The 17,478-nt window shown below is 40.9% G+C and overlaps 1 protein-coding gene and 1 pseudogene across 4 annotated transcripts; one reads left to right on the forward strand and one right to left on the reverse strand.

The window, feature by feature from the left end:
- Positions 1 to 906: 906 nt before the first annotated feature.
- LOC133884087 (serine/threonine-protein kinase STY17-like) lies at positions 907 to 3,342 on the forward strand (annotated as a pseudogene).
- Positions 3,343 to 4,317: 975 nt separating this feature from the next.
- LOC133885089 (glycine-rich RNA-binding protein RZ1A-like) lies at positions 4,318 to 7,755 on the reverse strand. 4 transcript variants are annotated; one of them, XR_009903188.1, is made up of 5 exons: positions 7,591 to 7,755; positions 6,857 to 6,974; positions 5,638 to 6,198; positions 5,169 to 5,313; positions 4,318 to 5,080 (listed from the first exon to the last, which is right to left on the reverse strand). XR_009903188.1 is itself a non-coding variant. In XM_062324726.1 (4 exons), exons 2-3 carry the CDS (start codon positions 6,965 to 6,967, stop codon positions 5,659 to 5,661), a joined length of 651 nt encoding a protein of 216 aa, XP_062180710.1. In that variant the 5' UTR covers positions 6,968 to 6,974; positions 7,591 to 7,755; the 3' UTR covers positions 4,318 to 4,886; positions 5,638 to 5,658. The 4 variants fall into 4 exon arrangements, 3 of the variants coding, with proteins under 3 accessions (XP_062180710.1, XP_062180709.1, XP_062180708.1); XM_062324726.1 differs by lacking the exon at positions 5,169 to 5,313 and having other exon boundaries at positions 4,318 to 4,886; XM_062324725.1 differs by lacking the exons at positions 4,318 to 5,080; positions 5,169 to 5,313 and adding an exon at positions 5,357 to 5,460.
- Between the last annotated feature and the right edge of the window lie 9,723 nt (positions 7,756 to 17,478).

Genomic DNA, 17,478 nt, shown 5'->3' on the forward strand with positions numbered 1-17,478 from the left:
GTCGTTTGAAGATGTTAGAGTTAAGAGAAGCTCATATACATCTGAGAAGACATCCAAGTCATCAAAGTGATTAAAATGATCATCCAAGGTAATTAAGTACAAGATTAGTGAGTGGTTAGTGCTTACAGACCTAGAGAGAGTGTTGCTAGATGATTGCTGCCTAGAGAGTGGATCAAGCAGTGATCCTAGCTTGTACCGAGAGGTACGCCGGCATCTTGAAGTATTGATGACTCGTCAGTAACTTGAGCCGGAGTTGCTCAAACTTGTTGACCCTTCAACTTGGTATGGAGCGATGGCAAGACACATAGACGAGGACGCGGAGACCCTTACCATTGGTGGCTCAAGCTCTAAAGTGAAGATGGGGACAAATGACCAAAAGAGAGACTAGCAGTGAGACCTTGCCTTAGTGGCTCATTCGGGTTGAGGCCTTGTCTTGGTGGGTTAGTGGCTCAAGAGTTGTAACCGGAAGAGTCTTGACGATCGGAAGTATAATCTTTTGTGGAGCTCCAATGTAAATTAGGGGTGACTTGTGTGCCACCGATACCACGGGATAAAAATCCCATGTGTCGAGTTTGTCTCTCTACCTTATTTACGTTTCCGCATTTATATACTTACAATTTAACTTGCTAGAGTATGTTTAATCCTCTTGAGCGGTAGAGTAGACACACTAGATAAATTTATAACATATTTAGATAGAAATTGATATAGGTTTATCTTATGTAATTTTTGGAGCCGATTAGACTCTAAATATCACAATTCATTCCCTCTTAAAATGTCATTGATTCCTACGTATGTGTTACAAGATTAAGTAGTGTTGATGACAGAGCATGGCAATTTTTTTTTCATGGCATTCAGCTGACCTGCCAAGTTGTTAACTTGTAGATGTGCTTATAGAAATAGGTTGTAAAGATCGTGGACTTCGGTGTGGCGCGACTTGGAAGTCAGGAGGGCCAAATGACTGCTGAAACTGGAACCTGCCGATGGATGGCACCAGAGGTATGGTTGATCTCTTGTTTATCACCCTTTAAGATTTAGTTTCTCTTTCCTTTGTATAGGAATCTTTGATGCCCTGTTTACTTTTTCATTGTGCCTAGTACTTTATTCTTCATCTAGAAAAGAAAAAAGAGTACGTCGTTGTTACCAAATGTGTCTACAGTTCTACCAATCTTTATCTTTGGGAAAAATGCAAAAAAAACCCAAAAGTCATTTGAATTTTGACTTTCCCTCAAAAATTGTTTTGTTGCAAAAAAATCCCCTAAAAGTTTGACTTTGTTGCAACCCCAAAAAAATTAAAAAAATTAAAAGAATCACAAAAAAAATTCTAAAAAAAAACTAGAGGCAATTCTAAGAACTTCTGTGAAATTTGTTTTCAAAAATAATATCATTTGCATCATATTTCATGGAGAGGAAGTTTGGAAAGAAAAGAAAAAGGTGTAGCTCATTTATTAACTCATGTTATTTTAACTTTGTCATGTCTACCATTATTTTTTCTACACAAATAATTATTTAAGTAAACTAATAAAAGTTGTTTCACTAATTTTGGGGGTGTTATAGATTAGTTATGAATTAATTTATCTGCAACACATTTACTCAATCCTGCACGTTACAATAACTATTTCAAGATTTCACGTATTTTTAGAAGATAGAGGATCATGTAAGAAGACTAAAAAAATTATTTCATGATTTTTGGATTAGTAAATAATTAACTATGCATTTAACTCGAATTAATAAATGAGCTGCACATTTTTCTTTTTTTCAAATTTACTCTCCATGAAATATGATGCAAAGGATATTATTTTTGAAAACAAATTTCACAAAAGTTCTTAGAATTGTTTCTATTTTTTTTAGATTTTTTTTAAAAAAATTGAATTTTTGGGAGCTGTTTTTGCAACAAAACCAAGCCTTTAAGGTTTTTTGCAACAAAACAATTTTTAGAGGGGAAAGTCAGAATCCAAGTGACTTTTGGGTTTTTTTTTATTTTCCCTTTATCTTTTAGTCAATCTCTAATCTGCTCATGAGAACTTTAAGGCCAGCATGTGAACTTCTTAAGTTTCTCCAAGAACTGCACAAAAGAGGAACCCCTTCCTCTGTAACGCATGGTCCAGAGGATCTAGCTTGACATTTTGTTTAGACTCTTTCACTCTGTAGAAGGAAGTTTTAAAATTCACGGTCCAATCCTGTTAAAATTTAAGATCGGACCCAGTGCAATTCTCTTTTACTCATCGCAATGGTTCTCCAAAGTCCATTCAGGAAAAAAAGAAATACAAAGTAGACTCTGAAAAATATTTCTTTTTTTAAACATAATTCCCTGGCAAATATTTCCCATCGTTGTCACTGAAACAAACGGACAAACAAATAAACCCTACACTTATCTTGTATCTCTATGTCTCAGGTTTAGATTTGGCTGATTCGCAGAGAAAAAACTGTTTTTTTTTCTTTTTAAGAAGTTGCAACCTTGAAATTATCTTTGTACGGTTTGCTCACAAGAGTTGGTTCTCTTGACAGATAATTAACCATAAGCCTTATGATCACAAAGCAGATGTATTCAGCTTTGCTATTGTTCTATAGGAGTTGGCAACTTCAAAGGTAGGCCCTGGTGTTGAATGCAGCTTGCGGTTACTTCCGAGTCATTTGAACATGAGTAAGATGAAATTTTAATTCTACTATAGGTCCCCTATGATAACATGACGCCCTTGCAAGCTGCATTGGGAGTAAGGCAGGTACGTATCTGTTTTTTATACTTGCTATGCCCATTTCCTGGATAGATTTCTTTTGATATACTTCTTTTAGAAACACAGGGCAAAAACCACCCTGGTGCCATTTTTATATCACCATGAAACCAACATCGCAGTTTAAAAATCTACAAATCAGCTTTCTGAAACTGGACAAATACAGAGGAGGTCCAGGAGCTGCACAGGAGCTGCTCGAGCGCCTCCGGGGGAGTGCCGGGGCACATGTGTTTTTTGATGACACATTCCTCACCTTGCAATAGGGATTCCGCTTGGACATTCCGTCAAGCATGGATCTAAGATTGTCAAAACTGATTCAACGGTGTTGGGACGAAGATCCTAATGTACGTCCGACTTTCGCAGAGATCATCGTGGAACTTAAAGACATCTTACACTATGTTCAAGTAGTATAATCCACTGAAAATATTGCATTTGTAGAGCCGATGCACCGCTTGTATGAGAGTCATATCGCTAACGGGCGGGGCAAATAAAGCTTCAGATTATTTCCCCAAATCTTTTTCAACAACCCCGATTTGAGCATTGTTTTCAGCAGGACCCTAAGGGGGCGAGTCGTCGTTCTAGGGCGAAGATGCAGAAGAAATCAGAGTGCTAGAGAACGCATACCACCAAAGGAGGGGTTACACAACTTGTACCTGCCGCTTTGTGCCCAATTAGAACACGATGCAACTGCCTCTGTGGTAGCAAGTTAGGATATCTTTTCGGTGTTGTTATAGAATCGGATGGAACAACAGCCGACGTGCAGTATGGAATGGAATTTGCTGAAACTGAAACTGAACACCCTTTTTCTGGGAAATGACACACACACCCACACACACACACACAGATATATAGATATATATATATATATATATATATATAGGAAAACTAGTATGTACTCCTGGGTGTATGTACTCTCACCTCTCATATACCACTTTTACACGTGTGTTATATATATATATTCGTATCTTTCTGTTTCATCTTTCGCGTGGAAGTCCGCGTTCTTTTTTTCTTTCTTTCTTGAACCATGGTTTTCTGGAACAAGATGGTAACGACTAGATCAAATCGAAGAAGGAATAATGAGACAGAAACCGACCCAGTTGGTTCGAATCCGGCAGGTCGGAATTCCTTCTCTCTCTTTTGCTCTTCTTTACAACCGGAAGGTTTTGTGACGATCCAGCGGTGGTAGGACATGGACATCGTCAAAGAAGATGATCTCCGTGGCCAAGGCGGCGCGACGGCCGTGAAGTTGCTTGCTTCACGGCGAGGTCGCGGCCGGTGATGCATCGTCTTCCAGTTCCAGGGGTGGTCGGTATTTCCTCATCGGTGAGAGCCGCCGTGAGCGTTTCCACCAGCGGCTTGTTCCAAAATGCATTGATCCATCCGTTCAGTTTTTCAGTCACGATCGATCGGCCGTGCTTGTACAGAATGCATCGGATTTGGATACATATATCCATGCATGTTCCAAATCACCCAACAGCAGCAAAAATCGCAGCTCATCCACAGAAATGAGATGACATGTCCTTGGGTGGTAAAAAATAATTTATACTATCGGTACCTCAAAGATACCAAAAATAAGAAGAGCAAATAATGATCCGATTCAGGACACATCTTCAATGAATTTTTTTCGCCAAATAAATTAACTTCAACAAACTAAAATAAGGAGTATGTACAGAAACAAAACAAAAGGACGAGAATTTTGTGCACAACCCCTTTTCACATCTAACATCAAGGCAATATCTACCAATATTCCATTGACAAAATAGCACGGCTGAATACAACAACAATCTATATGTTCCGCAACCCTCAATGTGCAACTATACACAAAAGGCAAAATTTCCCCTAACTGTGAACTCCTTTTCTGCCAAAGAATTACTTCCCTCTTCATAAACCTCCAGCTACAAAGGTCATTTTCTACAATAAAAAAAGGTATGCACACTTGGATTACGGCACAAATGAGCCCCCCAAAAAAACAGCACCTGCTCCAGGTTCTCAAGGTAGCGTTATGGAATTGTAGGAGTCCCAAGGCACAGATGTTGAACAAAGTTAAGTATATGATGCTTGCCAGCAACCGAAGAAATATAGATGACATGGTGAATTGAAACTTCTCAACTTGGATATCCCGACAGGAGCACGAGTGGCAGAACTCAACAAAGGGCACTTCAAAGCAGGATAGGTCCACTTTAGTCAATGAATAGAAAGGTTTGGAGATCTTACACTCGCTTAATAGAGCACATAAACATATCAACGCCGCAGAACAGTACTACTGAGCACTCAGAAGTCAGAACCACGGTCAAACAGCAAAATACTAGCACTAAGCCATGCAGACCAATAGGAACACAAAGGCCAAATGCCTGCGAAAAATTAATGTGAGATTCACTGCTTATTAAGAAATAATAATAAGGTAAAATCTATCCTGTGAAATAAAGTCAAGATTTTTACCCGTTTTTCTTTTCCTTTTTACAGTTTGTGAAGGAATATTTCAAGCAGATGGTTACCCCAACACAGCATGCTGCTTCCTCCCTCAAGATCGCAATCAGACTAAATAACAAACCATCAATGTTCTCCAACATCCTTGGTATCAAGACTGTGATTCCAATGGTATCCGCAAGTGATTCAAGCAAAGAACAGAACCAAAGGCCAATACCATGACAGGATTTTTACCATCAGATCAAAAGAGAAACATGGATCCCACATAACAATCAGACAGAAACAAGGCAATCCACTGAAACTCCTGAGGAACCGGTTACAAGCCAAATGCAGATAAGGACATTGGTAAAAACAAGCACTAGTTAGCACAGCTAACAAGAGCATTGAAACTCTTATCAGAGTACAGAACAGCAAATCATTTGTTGCATTATGTAATGAAGCAAACATACAACTTGCTTAAAAGCATAAATAGCATCCATACCTGAGAGACAGCCTCCCACCATCAAGATCTGTATCCATCTCGGCTGGGACGTTCATAAGGACCAGACTTGTCACGGTTGTATCGATCACTGCCTCCACCATTGCGGCTTCCTCCATCACGGCTCCCAGAATAGCGATCACCACCACGATCAGGACCATAGCGGCTGCTTGCACTGCTGCCACCATACCTGTCACCCCTGCTACCGTACCTGTCCCCTCTGCCACCATCATCAGAAGGGCATTCCCTCGCAAAATGGCCAGGCTTGCCACATTTGAAGCAATCGCCGCCGCCACCACGACCTCCACCAAAATCACGACCACGGTCACGACCACGGCCATAGTCACCACGGTAGCGGTCACGATCACTGCCACCACGACTATAATCTCGATCCCCATCATGGTCCCTGCCTGAACTTTGAGGCTGGGCTCTTTCAACAGTGATATTCCTTCCATCCAGATCCATACCATTCATCGCCTCAATTGCTTCTTTCATGGCCTTCTTGTCATCAAAAGTCACAAAGCCAAAGCCACGTGATCGGCCGGATAACTTGTCAAGAACCACCTGCAGATTGACACATACCGCACTTGAATTCTGATACTAAGCATTCAACCATAGAGCCAAAATACAGAAATAAAATGGTGAATCCAACCAGGTGTAACAAAGACTTGCATGGCAAAGCCAAAGAGTATTAGGCCACATTCGGAATGCATGGTTCCGATTGGAACTTGGAATTTTGCAGTAAACCCTCAACATCTACTAAGGGTAGATGTTTCATTTCCTACCAAATTCACGTGTTCCAAACAGGGACATCATATAGGGTGCAAACCAGCACTGTAAAATGCCTGCATCTGATTTAAACATAGTTATGCTGCAACATTTATGAGTCTCTTCTTTGCATGTTAACTAGATTGAAGCTAAAGTTAAAGGAGAACATTGGATCCTCTCATAGAACACAAGGATGAAGGATATGATACGCTAATATGCACTTTACAGAAAGAAACATGTGTAGTCCACCGCAGATTAATGAAAAAAATAGTGATATTGTCACACAAATTGACTGAATACACAGCATGAATAAATCAATCATAACATTCTAGCTGCAGGGACCATGCAAATTGTGCAAGAGCAAAACTGTGATTCTTGGAGCAGAATATCCCAATACATATATACACTGATTCATTAAAAGAATCTTGCATATCAAAAGAAATTAATATGGTACCTTTGCCTCAGTCAGACGGCCAAATTTCCCAAAGGCATCTTTGAGACCTACTTCAGTAGTGGACCAGGAAAGGCTCCCAACGAAGCAACAGTACTCACCCGCATCCGACATTTGGCAACTGGAAAATGCAATTTTCACTAGTTACTTATATAACAACACTGGAGGGGCTTTACTTGGCGGTGCTGCTTAAAATGTTTCAGCGTGATAAATAAAGCACTTAAACTGATTTGGTCAAGGTCCATCTAATCTAATCACAATATTTTCCATGACAGCAATTGTGGAATCATCCATAATAGGGTAGGTCAAATTCATATGCCACGATGTTTTCTTTGCTTTTGTGATCTATGATGATTTGAGATATCATATGCCAGATTGACTATCCGATTTGTCAATTTCTTCACCGCAACTGATTGCAGATTACCAGTCCCGAAATTAGGTTAATTGCCAACCCTTAGAAATCCAGTCCCCAAATTACCAGCTTTTGTTGAGCCCGAAAGGGGGAAACCCTCTCTCTATTCCTCACAAACATGGCTACGGCTACATATTTCAAGTAGAGAAACCAATCCAACAGACAGATGAGGGATCAAAATCCAATTTTTATGCAGTACTATGCATCAGGCGAATATAGCAGAAGAACACATGGATCTGTGTTTCGGGAAACAGCTCAGATCTAACAATCTGACAACCACAACGCTGGTAAAAATACACATCAGATTAGATTGGAGATATGGTACCTCGGTCTGCTGCGTCGGCGTCTGGAATGTCTCTAGTCCCCTTGTTCCTTTTTGGAACTGTGTGTCTGTGAGGTTTGAGACAGGACGACGAAGAAGGCTTCTTAACGTACGCTCGCAATTAGCGCCTAATTGATCAAGACTCCAGCCAATCGCAACGCTTGGTTTACTCTTTTGATTAAGATTAACCAGAGCGTTTATATGGCCACTTGATTGGTATACTCCGTATTTGCCTTGCCACGTATGCAAGAGCAGGGCGGATAAGGACATCAATATCATTGCTTCTTCGCTGCCGTCCGATTATGTCAACGCTTCAGATTGCGCACAGTTTGGAAGAAAAAAAAACACGATCTCATCTTTTCTTTCTTTTTTATTATTAACAGTTGCTAGTCTATGCCATGAAAATTGCCTTGAAAATCATCCATAGACACTGCGTTTTGAAAAAGTGTGGTGATAATGAAGCTTTTCTTCTCCAGCCCATGATTAATATATGTAATAAAGGTTATCAATCACAGTTCTCGTGGCAGGAGTCTCAAGTGGAGCCATAGCTTGCTACTCCCTTCATTTCCTTTCAAGTCGTATAATCTTTGGTACTAAATAGCCACGCCTACGCCGACAGCACGGTTGAGCAACACGGCGACGAATATGGCGTCGACGAGCCGTCGTCGTTCACGTAGGTGGCGTCAGCGTTGAGCAGCCCGTAGAGCGGGAACATGCGTGGACGAGACCAGCTCGCGAGGAACTCTTGGCGAGTTCGCGCGGCACGACCAACGAACCCGCGCGCTCGTGTACAACGTTTTACTTGCACGAATGCGTTTGCCGTCATCTTCATCGTCGCTACACATCTCAGCAACAACATCGGATGGAGTATTTGGCTTATGGTATACTAAAGGTTCAACCTTTGACCTAATCGGCAATTCAGATTCCAATTATGCCGGTTGTAAAGTGGATAGAAAGAGTACCCCAGAGACTTACCAATTCTTGGGTAGGTCCTTGGTCTCTTGGTCCTCAAAGAAACAAAACTCCATAGGCCTATCCACCACTGAGGCTGAGTATGTTGTCATGGGTTTTTGTTGTGCTAAACTACTTTGGATGGGGCAAACTCTGAGAAACTATATCTACAACATGACTAAAGTTCTACTTTTATGTGACAATGAGAGTGCCATAAAAATAACCAACAATCTTATGCAACACTCAAGAACCAAGCATATTGATATCTGATACCATTTTTTGAGAGACTACTCAATAAAAGAGGATATCGATATTCGTCATATGAGAACCAAAAAACAACTAGTCGATATCCTCACCAAGCCACTAGACGAGCAAAGGTTTTGCGAGTTGAAAAGTGAGCTAAATATCCTAGATTCTCACAACGTGTTTTGATATGTTGCATACAATTATTTGTTTTAGTCTAGTAGCTTTGATGGCTAGGAGTTTGCAAAAATCTATTTTTACTGGTACCTTCAAAAAGTTGATTGTTTGATCTTATGATAATCGTTTGCTACTTGTGATCATTGTTATGTATTGTTGTTTATTGGCTGATCACAAGTGGTAAAATCTCTTATATGTCTAACTCTCCAATCTCTCAAAGATCCATTTCAAATCTCATAGTCAAAACCAATTCTGGCAGCCTCCAGAACCCGAAAGTTCCGGCCTCAACCCGAAAGTTCTAGATTCTAGATGCCCTCAGCCCCTTGTCTATCTTTGTCAAGTTGACAGAACCCGGAAGTTCCAGGCACACCCGAAAGTTCTGAATTCTGTCAATACACCTGGATGTTCCAAGTTTCCCTCTAGGTGACCCCTCTCGGTTTCCATCTCTGCCTCAACTTGGAAGTTCCGATTTCCACCCAGAAGTTCCGAGTTCTGGGGCCTTTTACTCCTATCCGAGAGATACCACTTCATTATATTCCTTTCAACCTCTCTCTCATCCTCTCACCTCCTATGGAGCACTCCGGTGATTTCAAGGTTTCACCATCGAAATTCTAAGTTCTTCACCGAGTTGAATCCTCCCGTGGTCAGAATCTCCGATGCTCCCTCCGAATCGACTTTGGGATCATTAGTTCGAACTCACGGTATACCTAAAGATCAATCTTCTCGATCTCTCAATGCCAAGCTTTAGAATCGATTCCCTTTGGTGCATTTGCTCCATATCTATCATGTAATCTTGTCTCATAAGGGTTTACAAATCCATTGGATAATTTTTTCATACCCTAAAATCTTTGCCCGTAGTTGGGAAACCCGTAAGTTCTGGGTTGAACCCAGAAGTTCTGGGTTTTCTAGCACCAGTTCTTCTAGATCATGTTCTTTAAATCCAAATCATGTTCAATCTTTTCCCTATTTCATCATATCATTCTTGTGTGTCTTGGCACAGTGTGAGATAGGGTTTGCAAGTTTGATACTCAAACTTATCAAAGGAGAACAAATGCATGGTATGATCCTCAAGCGCAAAGAGACGTTCCATCGCAGAAACCTGAGTCTAAGGGTGGTGGCAGCGACAATGGCAGTGGCAGTGGCGGTGGTCGTTCTCGCATGGCCATTCGCAAGGTTCCTTTGTCTCAGTCAAGCGGCATTCGCATTGACGAGACGACCCAAACAACTATTGTGCCTCTTGGCACAACTTTGCCACCTAGGAGAACAAAGATGGCAGCAGGCAGAGGCCAAGGAAAGGCAGTGGCCACCGGATCTAGAGCGCATGATGAAGAGATTGAATAGGATGTGGGGCAACAAGAAGAGAGGATTGTTGTGTAACCTTTGAAGCTCCACAGACCCTACAATACATATATGAGTATAGGTGGGGTGTGCAGAAAAGTGATAGATCACATGAAGAAGTTCGGCAAATGCAAGAAAGAAGGATATAAAGATCATTTCATATATGAGAAGAATATAATGGATCATCGATGTTGGAATGACTTTCAAGCTAATTTCTATGAAACTATGATCCTTTCGAAGAAGCTCGTCACTCCCATACAATATATAGATTGGGAGTACATGGCAAAGAAAAATGATCCAATCTTCAATGAAATCATAGCAGCTTGTGAGCATAAGAGGGTAAAGAAAATTATGGGGATGAAGTATGATTGGAGTGAAGAAGTCATAGCTCAATTCTATGCAACACTTCACTATGATCATGAAAAGAACCAAACAATGCATTGGATGATTTAAGGAGAAAAATAGAAGATCAAATATAACTCTTTTGGTTGCTTGTTTGGATTTGATGTTCGTGATACTAACAAATCAAGGATTCACAATGAGGAACAATTTTACACCGATGAATTGAACTTTATTTATGATAATCGTCTTGGTGAAGTGACATATGGAACAACTAAGAACATGTGGCTATTTTACAAGTATCTCAATTCCTTGTTCTGTGGCACTCTAATTCCCAAGAGTGGTGATGCAACCAATGTGCAATCAATCATGAGGAATTTGCTTGCTAAGATGGCAAATGAAGGTGATCCTTTTAGTGTAGTTATTTTCATTTGGGAAGAGATTCACACCACATCCCACGTCCCCAACAAAAGTTGTGCCTATGCTCCCTACATCATATTTATGAATGAGAAAGTGACCAAAAAAGAGTTCTTCAAGGAAGTAAAGCATGAACCTTTAAGGATTAGGTTGGTGAGCTCAAAATCAACTCCTACGTAGCCTCCTCCTTCTCGAGCAGCACATAGAAGAGCTTCTTCTCCTACATATTGGTCTTCATCTTCTTCATCGCCAATCCGTGCTATGCTTAAGGCTATCTTTGGTGTGTGCAAAAGTAATACAATGAAGACTCATGAGTACAAGACAAGCACCAATGCCAAGATGAAGAAAATTGAAATGCGGCAAAAGGACATTCATTGTCACTTGAGCCTCCATGTTCACCAGTCTTATCCGAGGAGGAGAGTGAGCCTGAGGTGTTTACGGACCCATGGGCTTGGTACAATGCTGCCCAAGCTGCAGCCACTGGCACAGGCACTTCTGGTTCATATTCATGTTAGTAATAATGAGTAAGCTTCCGAAGAAAAATAAGAAGAGGAAGATGTTGGAGGAGCTGAGGAAAGCTCCAACAAAGATGATGATGGCGATGATGACTAAAAGGAGGATAGCGACTGGGTCTTCGTTTCAGCTTCTCCTTCCTTTTTGATGTCTCAATGCCAAAGGGGGAGAGATCTTATCACCCGGAACTTCTGGGTTCTGGCAGTGTCAGTCTCCTTTTCAGATCTTTATCTTTTCTGATGTTGGACATGTAAGACTATTAATGTAATGGTGTAATGAACTATGTGTGGTATGCTAGATGAACTTTAAATTTGTAAGAACTTATTTATGTTAGTGTGAGGTTTATGTGATGCTAAATCATGTGATGTATTGGTGTAATATCATTTTTATCTTCTTTGTGTGATCTATCTTGTCATATGCATCGCGGTTTTATTTTCACTCACTTGTTGCACCCCATGAATGATAAGATATAAAGGGATCTCTCACAAATATCTTTTTAAATATGTGTATTTAATGTCAAAATCAAATTTTAATCAATGCACACATTTAGGGGGCTCGCCATATACCTAAGGAATCAAAATCTTTAATTTAATTATCTTTTGTAAGTTTTAGTTGTGTTATCATCAACCACAAAAAGGAGGAGATTTAAAGTGCATCTAGGCTACCTATGTGGATTTTGGATAATTGATGACAAACGATTAATGGACTAATGAATTTAATGAGATTATAAATGGGTTTTTGTCCTGTTAAAGATGTTAAACGACGTTTGCGTGCCTCAAAAGGAAAAGAAAAACGGCATGTGGGTACTCAATAGTTTTAATTGATTTTATTTTTGAATTTGAGTATAGGTATATCGTACTATTAAGAGGGATGCGTTTAGATTGTTGTAGCATCTAGGCCCCTAGGTAAGTGGTAAGAGTTTCGGTGATTAATGACAACCGTATCATTATGACTAACATATATGTTTTGAACGGTATCAAAGAAAAAGAAAAACTTAGTTCACAATGATGCTTTGATACTCTTGGCCCTTTAAGCGCTTATATGGACGATCAAAGGACATGTACATGAAGATTAAGGATCTTCTAGTTCTAAGTGTCACAAGGAGATGAAGGACACTTAGAGTAGTATAGGTTCTATTTCTTTTTAGTCTTTTGACCGTATTATAAAGGGGGGTTAAGAGTTGTAGCTTGACCTAGGTGAGTCTAGACATAGTTGATGCACAATTGTGAAGTTCTAGAGCTAGGTAGCTCATACAAGCTTTTGGTTGAGTGTCCAAGAAGTTAGAACTCAAGATTGTTTGAATTGGATGAATTTAGCGAAAATTCAACACACCGGATGATCCTCTGTATGAAGAGTGTACTCATCGGAGTTTATTTTGGTCGAGGACAGCAAAGTTCTTTAGCTTGGTCAGGTTGGTCCGGCGCCAAAATTGTTGTTAGCACCGGAGCAATTTCCTAAGAGTTCTGAGTTGAAAAATTATTGAAGTCCACGTCGGATGGTCCGTCGTTCGAGTGGTGAGATCGTCGGAGCAATCTTTGCAGTGCAGTCTCGGCGTGATTCTACACGCCGGATGGTCCGGCGTACTGAAGAGTATTCGACGGAGTTTCTTTTACACAGAGAGAGTCGGCGTATATGCACCGGATGGTCCGGCGTATGGTCGGATAAACGCCGGATGTTTTTATACATAAAGGTTGCAAACGATCATCTGGTCGATTTCAATGTGCCGGATGATCCGGCGTTAGTCCGGATGAAACGCCGGAGCTTTAACGGCTAATGGAACAGTTAACGGCTATTCTATCAGGGGTATTAGCACCGGATATTCCGGTATGAAGAAAGTTATTCACACCGGACCTTCCGCGTTAAGAAAAATTCTGGGTTGTTAGACAACGGCTAATTCTTGATCCTTAGCCTATAAATACCTACTCATTTGGTCTCATATGGTGCTTTTACGACCCTGTAGCAGCTCATACACTTGGTGTGTCATTTAGAAGCAAGAGAGAACACTTGTGTTAATTCCAAGTTCTTAGTTGAAGATTAAGGACATCTTTAGTGCTTGGAGAGTAACAAGTGTGCATCTAGCTGTTGTCTAGGTTTGGTCTTTGTCAAGTGAAGCTTGAAGCTTGTTACTCTTGGTGGTTGGCAACACCTAGACGGTCTTGGTGATCGGAGGTGTTCTCGGTGAGCTCTTGGAGGACTTGTGGGAGCCCTGGGAAGAGATGATGTATTTGGTTTGATGCCCGCCAATCCGGAGATGGAGAAGGGGCAATCAAGAGGGAGCACTGACTCAAGGGGGAGCTACATCCTTGGTGGATGCTCCAATGAGGACTAGGGGGAAGTGCCAACTTCTCGAAACCTCGGGAAAAAATTGGTGTTCTCTTCTTCAACTATTTACATTCCCGCGTTTTACTTTGAGTATCTTTGTTCTTACGAGTCTTTCTTTACCGTTCTCTCTCTTAGTTATCCTGTTTGTTTAGTTGCCTTGTCCTAGTTTAAATCACGTAGTTGCATTTACTTTTATATAGGCTAAGGTTGTTATTTGTTTTAGAAAGCGGTAGAAGTTTTAATTAACGGCCCAATTCACCCCCCCCCCTCTTGGGCCTTTCGATCCTTTCAATTGTCTTGAGGATGTTTCAGTGCTCAAAGTATCTTTTTATCCAAAAGATGAGAGACACAAATCACACTATGAACACCAGATTTTCAAAGTTGATCTGTGTACCTAGACATTCTGGATGCAACTCGGAAGTTCCGGGTAGCCGGAACCTCCGGGTTGAGCTCCGAACAAGGGTGCTCAATTTGCTTTCTTTAAACCAACCCGAAAGTTCTAGACTGGCATAGAAGTTCCGGGTAGCTAGAACTTTCGGATTGAGTCCGGGTTGGAGTGCTCAGTTAGGACCACAGTGCTTAACCCGGAAGTTCCGGGTGCTGGAACCTTCGAATTCTTTCCGAGCAGAGGTTCTCAGTTACTAAGTCTCGAGCTAACCCGAAAGTTCTGGGTTAGTACAGAAAAGATGTATAATGGCTAGTTTTGGGGGGTTGGGTATAAATACACCTTACCCCCTCCCTTCTTTTGCTGCTGAGCAACCACCGAAGACAAAAGCATTCATAGCCATTAAATAGCTCTCTCACTCCCTTAGGCATTAAATCTTGCAAGGTTTTGAGAGTTTGGTTGAATGATTGATGAGCTCCATTAAAACCTTTAAGCACTCGAGTTTGTCATCAAGCCGGTCGATTTTGCGTTCATTTCTCTTGGATCTTTGAGCTCCTAGATGGCTAGGCGTCGCCCGTCGAGCACCCAAACTTGTGGAGTGTCGCGAGACATTTGTGAAGGTTCATCCTCGCCTCCATAAGGAAATAGGACTTTGAGTAAGGCCAAGCTCGATCTTCGTGGTAAGAGATCTGACTCTTTGTGAGCATCTGAATGAAGACGTAGGATCGTTGGATCCGAACTTTGGGAAACAAATTCTTGTCTCCTTTGTTGTCTTTGTGTTCTTTGTTGTTCTAGTTGATCTTTGGATGATTTACCCCGATCTACGTATTTGTGAGTTTGTGGTTGTTCTACACTTACTTTGGAACTTGTGGTAACAACTAGATTCAACTAGAAGTACCTTGGCGTTGTTCGTTTTCGATTTCATTATGTTTAGCCGGAAAGTCCGGGTTGAACTTGAAACTTCCGGTACCAAAAAGTTCCAGACTGAACCCGAAAGTTCTGGATTCTGCTAATCCGCTGCAAAGTTTTTAATTTTTAGGAATGCCTATTCATCTCTCCTCTAATGGCTATCACTATCGGTTGTGTTTACGAACCAATAGTGATACTTCAAAAATTTTATGTCTTCACATGCGCGACTACTCAACTTCACGCACCTGATTGCTCAGCTTCTCCCAGTGATTTCAAATCTCTCTCTCTCTCTCTCTCTCTCTCTCTCTCTCTCTCTCTCTCTCTCTCTCTCTCTCTCTCTCTCTCTCTCTCTCTCGTGCGCGCGCGCCCACCACCTTCTCTGAGGACGCCTCCCACACTCACAACCTCGTCCAGGGAGGAGGAAGCCCCATTAGGCGGGTTGTCGAACAAGGCACCACCGACCTCCTCGTACTCCAGCGTTTTGTCAGGATCCCCCTCATCGAACAACATGGTGCGGGATCTCTTCATCGACGAGCCAAAGGCCTAGACGAGAAGGAGGAGGAGGAGGAGGAAGAGGAGGACCTCTGCGATGACGCCGTCACCAAGGACGACGACGCCCACGACGAGGATGACGACTTTTGTTTGTGGGTTGAGTACCATCTCGGTCGTGGGTAGCTAGCTAGCTTAGAGTTAGTCGACACACATGTTAGGGCTTTTGTGCGCGATTTAGGGTTTTGCGTGTTGTCGTATGCATGACGTCAACTTTTGATGTAATTAGTATAACCAGTAATGCTAATCTCATTTAAGTATCATTATTAATGCTTATTTATTATTATTATTATTGTCCTTGATTGAGTATCGCTGTCGGTTTGTAGCTGAAACCGACAGTAATAAGTATACAAATCGAGTGGAGTAAGATCAAGAACCGGCAATGATAGCTTGTATCACTGCCAGTGATACAAATTGATAATTTTGGACCGGTAGTGATAATTATGAATTATCATTGCCGCTTATTCACTATTAGTTCAAAAACTGATAGGGATGACATTTTCTGTAGCAGTGAATGTTCCTCACCATTCTTAATTTCTTCCACATGGGTTGCTTACTGTAATGTGCCAAAGCAACGAAGGAATAGAGAAAATTGAACAATCCCTCTTATGGCTATTTTGGGAAGATCCCCCTTCCTTGGCCCCTTCCTCCTCCTACGAACCGATTGCCATGCAAATGACTTCCCTTACTGATGACCTCTTGCTTAAATTGTAGTTTTGGGCACTATTCTTAGGTGAAAAATATATTGCAGTTTGATACGGGTCTTGATTTTTGGAAAGCTGTGCTTATGCATAAGATGCAGGCTAAGAGCAGAGCAAGGGGTACTTATGAATCTGAGTGATCTACTGCAGACAAATATGCAACTGGTGCTTTTCTTTATGATGTATTCTTTGATTCCTATTTATTGGATTTCATCAAATGACCAATATTAGAGAGTCATACTCACTAAACAAAACAAATGATCTCTTTCTTACTTTGAAGGTGAGTATTTGTACTTAATTTCTTCTGTGTATTTATCCGCCACTATTGTACTCTTGATTTTTGGTATTGCTAGACTGTGTCTACATTGGGAACACAACATTAACCTGTAGTCACATGTGACTCAGATGCATGATTGATGAAAATTTATATTGATATTTGTATCCAAACTATTTGGAAGATTGGTGAGTGCTTGCAGTTTCTCATATGTACAAATCCTCACAGTAACGTTGTAATGCTTTCTGAGTTGAAAAATGATGTCCTCTATTAGTTGGATTATGGTGACAGGTGACACCTACATTTGTTTCATGGTTGCTCTGTCTACTCTTTGCCTACAGCTGAAGCCTGAAGATCAGTAATTCCTACGTTTTCATAGGAAAGGACTTTACCCCCTCCCCTTTTTGCTCGGGAACTAAGTTTATCCCGTAAGGCAGTCTGTACTTGTCACTTTCGATCAATAATTTCAATGTAGGTGGGGATCCCCCTCCCCCGGAATAGGTAAAAAAGGAAAGGAGTCATTTTACTATATATTTTTTCCATTCTCCTTGCCTGTTTAATTGTTTACCGTTGCAGAAGGACAAAAAATTCCATTTCCCATGTTTCTGCTATAATTTGACCAAAATTACCTAACATTTTTTAGGCTGCCAAATATTCAGAAAATAATATGGGTAAGAGGCTTTACAAGAAACTATAATAGTAAAAAGGTCTGTACAAGTTACAAATGCAAGAGAACTTTAGATGCAACTATGGAAACATGTATAGAAGAAGTT

Source organism: Phragmites australis, chromosome 11 (genome assembly GCF_958298935.1).
Source record: "Phragmites australis chromosome 11, lpPhrAust1.1, whole genome shotgun sequence".
Classification (NCBI taxonomy): domain Eukaryota; kingdom Viridiplantae; phylum Streptophyta; class Magnoliopsida; order Poales; family Poaceae; genus Phragmites; species Phragmites australis.